Here is a 5,496-nt window from a genome sequence, read left to right on the forward strand (position 1 = left end):
CAAGTGCTTTATGTGAGACGCGCCTTCATAGCCACTTGCATTAAAAGAAAAGTTTAAGAGCACTCGTAAGAGCTACTATTTGTCAATAGAAATCGTGAAAATCCACAGTAATGACCATGGCTAATTGGGCAAGCCGGTCTGCCAATGAAAAGATGGCAGAACAAGACCAACAAAAAAAAAGAGAGCACTAATAGTTATTGGTAGGGTGGAAAGTCGATGATATGTGGAAGTCGCAAGGCAGTTTGAAGAATATTAAAAATGGAGAGAGTGGATTAATCTCAATTCAAATCATGAGAAAGTGACTTAATTGCGCAATTCAAATCAGAAATATTGTATTAAAATAACCGCATCAAGGAAAATAATGTAGCAGTTTACAATACGTCCATCACTATGTTCCATCATCTGAGATGCCTGATGCATATTAGGAATTAGGAGGATGTGATGGAAAAAAAGTGGGTTGAGTGGGATATGGATATGAATCCAATTACTTGGATCGGTTGATCGACTTGGTTGGATTAGATGTATATTAGAGCTTTTCTAAGTGGAGAGAGGGTTGACAAAAATATCTAATTATGACTCAATATTTTTATCTAAAAATTCAATATTTCAGCTAAATGTGTCAGATTGAGCATCCAACTTTGGATGTGAGTTGGATCAAAATGATCATGCTGGACCACAGGTTGGAGTAGAGCCAACCCAGTTTGTTTGCGGACATTGCACCTGCAAAGATCCCGAGTACCATCATCGATCATTGTGGCCCATCTCTTTTCATTTTACCTTGTTTCCTTTTGTTCATAGGTTTAAGTGCACAAGGATCCTTTTTATGTGCTACTGAGCTACGGGCTTCTTTAAAAATGACAGAAAATCAAATCAGGTTATGACAATGCCATGCCCTTTATATTAGTTATTTGGCAGTGATGCGCTCAGATGAGTAGCCACTTACGTATGAAGCCGAAATAGGCCTTCTTTTTCTTTAATCTGACCACATATGTATTTGACATGTGGTTTGTTTATTGCTCCAATTATTGAAACGTGGTTGTCGACCTTCTTGTCCTTTGTATTTTCCACCACCTCTATATTGCTTTATTGTAAAGGGCGAGTACATGTTCATAATGTCGGATTCTTGTTACTTAGTTTCCATGCTAAAGCTTTTAACATTTGACCATTCAGTGAATCGAGTAGTTTCTCGCATGTCCCCTTATTTAAAATTGGAAAGAGTAGGGGTTTTTTTTTTATGTGATTAAAAGAGAAAAAGTTGAACATAGAGATGATTAATAACTCCTATTTTCTATGTGGGGGCACACCACTGTATGATGCACCACACATCAATCATACATCTCAATTTTTATGGATTTTATACAAAATGCTTGTGTCGGATTTCTGTTTATTTTGTATATCTCATCTCGATTTATTTCTATGGTGCATCTCTGATTCTCCTATTTCAAATGTTCTCTCTAACTTTTTCTTTGCTGTACCAAACTTTGAAAGTTTCAAGCCTTGTAATCTCAGACTGTCTGACGATGCCTTTCCCTTTGCCGAGACGCGGGTATCACTTGAGCTGGCGTTTTCAGTAAAGGCGCGCTCATGGGTCCCCCACCACCGTCCTCTTCTCTTGTGCGCTAAGCATTTGTTTCTTTGAGTACCTTTCCTCTCGTGCTCTTTATTCTCCCTTCCCTTGCCTTCTTCTCCTATCTACAAATAAACCCACGGTCCTCCCCCTCGCATTCTCTTCCATAAGGGCTTTCTTATTCTCTGCGAGGTTTCATAACCTCGTAGAGATTAGAAGCCCATAAGAAAGCCACATAGTATTATCATATCATATTTCGATCACCACCACCTTCGATCTCTCGAAATGGAGCTCCACTCTCCTGCCGCTGCTAAAAAGCTATGGAACTACCTCCGCGTCGCCTTCTTCATGATGAGGAAGGGCTTTATTTCCAAGAGGAGGCTAGTTATAGACATGAACCTCATGATGAAGAGAGGGAAGCTCCTCGGTAAGTCCCTCGGCAATCTCATGTTCCACCACCACACTCGGCCACCCCATGCCCCAAGCTTCGGCCTACGAGAGTACGAGTTCTCATGCAGCAACAGCCCTAACCCGGTTTTTTTCCACGTGAAGCGCCGCCACAACTACTTTCCTTGCCTAAATGCCGTCGTCGAAGAGCCCGACGAGACCCCGCGGCCTGCCGTGGTGTTGCCAAGAATTGAGTACTCCCCCCAGTGTTCATTTCTATCACAAGAACTTGCCCCGGGGGAGAGGTGTAGCCCGCTTTCCTCACCCTCACCTTTCTCTGTTAGGATCTCGAACTATTCAACTGAGGATGAGGAAGGTGACGATTCTGGCCAAGAGGTGGATGATGAGGCTGAGGAGTTTATCAGGAGGTTCTATGAGCAATTACGGGCCCAGAGCCGCATTGCTTTGCTTCAGTACCAGGAGATGGAGTACCAGGAGATGCTTGCAAGAGGAGCGTGATGGAATTGTACGCATACGTATGCGTGATGCATGTCTATGTACATACGTACAGATGCGTTGCTTTCACATATGGTGTTCAGAACCTTCCAGCATTTTAGATGGGAAGGGAGTTTGGTGTATGTTTGATTGCTGCATCTCATGTTGCACAACTACATATTATTTCATTGTATTTGCTCTTTTCCATTTTTCTTTCTTTTTTTCTTGGGTGGGTGGGGGTGTGCATTATGACTACTACTCTTGTTATATCTATGTTATTATGATTAATTAAGTGGGTATATTGAGCTTTGTGGATGTCAGGGAGAGTGAAGATGGGTTATGTTTTTTAATATTACCCGTCACATAATGGTTCGAAGTGTTAAAAAAACTTCTATTTCGAGTGGTTGTTTATATGCCTATATGTGGTTATCATTCTCCCTTAGTTGCTTGTTTTCTTAATAATTATAACTCATGCTATTGTGATGCATTCTTGCTGTCATGATTATGTTGGCGTTTGGTGAGAGAAGTTTCTCAATGTGATGCAATGAGTTTGAATAGATAGCTTATCTTTTCATTGACGTGGCCCTATCATGTATGGGTTTGGAAACTTGGATAGGTGAAAAGGTCCTATTCTGGGTGTTGAATAGGTTTCTTGTTTATCATCATCTGGCTTCTGCCACCGTCTCTATTTACCTTTAGATTACATATCTCAACAGAGGGGCAATGCCTCACTTTCATGCTGCAACATCACTGTCGTCTGGTGGACTTCGGATGCCAATGGATAGCCTTTGGCCAGCTACATGGGTCCAATAATGCTAGTGGTTAAGCGACCTAAATATTTTTAATTGCTATATCTTCTCTTTCCTGTGTGTTGGGTGTGAAATCCCAATCGTTCAATTTGGCTTTAGCCAAACCTCGATTGTGCATCCTAATCGATATCGGTCTATGGTCTAACATAGAACATTGTTTTGGCCACTCGTTGCTACTTGAAGGAAAGCCCAGGAATCATTTTAGAAATTTGCTTTGGAAACCAAGTGAACGGATGACAGCACTCATCCCTTGCAGCATCATCTTGTGATTCAATTACTATCATCATGAATGCCCTCGGGCTTAATGATTAAGTTGGCCGTGGGAGATGGAGTGATTCAATAATTTAAGTGCCAAACCACTACTTGGCTGGCTTGTAGTAGAAATTGTGACAGCAATGATAGCTATGCCATTTCAGCATAAAGATAGGTCCATGCAGGCACTACAATAAAAAAGATTTTTGCCAACTCGATATTATCGCCGCTAGATAAAAACGTCGGCGATTTTATTTCTTGCGACAGTAACCGCTGACGCTTCTAAAAAGCGTCAGTAAAAAATGTTACGCTGATGCCTTTTTAGCGTCGGCATCTGGGATCCATTACCGACGCTTATAAGCGTCGAAATATTTAATCACCGACGCTTATAAGCATCGGCATAATGGAGAAATAAGCGTCGTCGGACTTCATTCCTCCACAACAAAACCCGATCGACCCCCTCCCTCCACAGCCTTAAATCCTTAGCTCACGCTGACTGACTTCCTCCCTCCTCAGCTCTTTTCACCGATCTCAGCCATTCTCCTCCTTCGAGTAACCCCAAATCGCATTCCTCCACCGCATCTCCTTTCCCTCCTCCCCCTCTCCGTTGGCCTCCTCTCCATGGACATCTTCCTCCTCCTCCGCCACAAAGCACTCACGCGGCGTTTAAAATTTGGAACCGACAAGGATAAGGACAAGGCCAGGTTTGGGATCTTCTTCTCTTCCTTCAATCTTTAAATTCTGGATGTTTTGGATTTTCTTTTGTTTTTATAATCGAATTGTTTGGAAATTTTGTTCTAGTTTCTCTTGTTTCATGAATTTATAATTGGATTATTAGATTCATTTTTATTATTAATTTTTATCTGATTATGCAATCAAATGTTGTTTGTTCCCACTCATATGCATTCAAATTTGAAGGGCATCCAGGATGCACTTCCACGTACGAAATCAATACCAGTTGGAATCATTCCACTTCCGGAATTTATTGCATGCTATACTGTCATCAAACCTTTAAAAAAAATCTATCAAAGAATTCTAGAGATACGGGTGTAACTAACCTTAAAACCTGAAGCAGTAGGAACACCTCCCCCAGCTCTCTCTGTTTGAGCTTGTATACGAGCAGCATTCATCATTCTGCTCGTTCAGTTTATCCTGGAAATGATAGCACATTTAGAAAAATAGGTGATTGTAACAAATTTGGCATTAGAAAATTTCTACAGAACTTGGAATCCATACAGATCTATGGATGACCATCTGTATAGGTGTTTGGGCACATGATAAGTTTTGGCAAACAGTTAGACGAAGGCTATCAGAAGGGTTTGAAAGTGCAAGATATTATATTCAAACATCTGTACTATTTATCAACAACAGCAATATTGGGAGCAGAAATAGAAGACAAATGAATCAAAGAGATGCAATCCATGTAAAAGAGAAGCAACATAATTCGGAAACTTCTGCAACTACACTGAAAAAGAATTCTGTTTGATGTAATAGACCATTGAAAAAAGCACCTGTAATGTTACAGATGTCCAAAGATATTGAAATAAGAGTAAATATCTGTATTCCCTTCAAAAGCACCCCGAAGTCAACCCTCCACCTTACTTGCTTGGCTATAAACAAACGATAACCAAAGACTAGGCTCGCCTGCAAAAGCTTCTACTCAAAAAAATAAATAAAAAAATTAAAATAAAAGTGTAGCTTTCCTCCAGCAGGCAAAATTCATTAAACCATATATAAAACAAATTGATATTACTGCATCTGAATCCTCCCTAATCAGGAACCACACAGGTCAAAGAATAAAAGAAATAAATACAGACATATTCATTGTTCTCAAATAGTGATTTATTGATTTTTTAATTGGGAAAAAAAAAGAAAAAGGTGACAATTTATCACCCAAAGTCCAAAACAACAACTGGTTTATTTCCTCTTGTTCGTTTTTTAATAAACATTCTCTCTTGTTGTTCTTGACTACTTGTAAGCAAACTG

General features: G+C 40.2%; 1 protein-coding gene across 1 annotated transcript; it reads left to right on the forward strand.

Annotated features, from left to right (window-relative positions):
• Positions 1–1,662: 1,662 nt before the first annotated feature.
• LOC103695862 (uncharacterized) lies at positions 1,663–2,891 on the forward strand. Its single transcript, XM_008777292.5, has one exon. It carries the CDS (start codon positions 1,853–1,855, stop codon positions 2,471–2,473), a length of 621 nt encoding a protein of 206 aa, XP_008775514.1. The 5' UTR covers positions 1,663–1,852; the 3' UTR covers positions 2,474–2,891.
• Positions 2,892–5,496: the final 2,605 nt, after the last annotated feature.

The sequence above is a fragment of the Phoenix dactylifera genome, chromosome 12, assembly GCF_051530095.1.
Source record: "Phoenix dactylifera cultivar Ajwa chromosome 12, Ajwa_hap1_PhDact_Kaust_v1.1, whole genome shotgun sequence".
NCBI lineage: Eukaryota > Viridiplantae > Streptophyta > Magnoliopsida > Arecales > Arecaceae > Phoenix > Phoenix dactylifera.

What these genes read in the sequence shown, in the direction of transcription:
- LOC103695862 (XM_008777292.5), top strand. Translation starts at nt 1,853, where the DNA reads ATGGAGCTCCACTCTCCTGCCGCTGCTAAAAAGCTATGGAACTACCTC.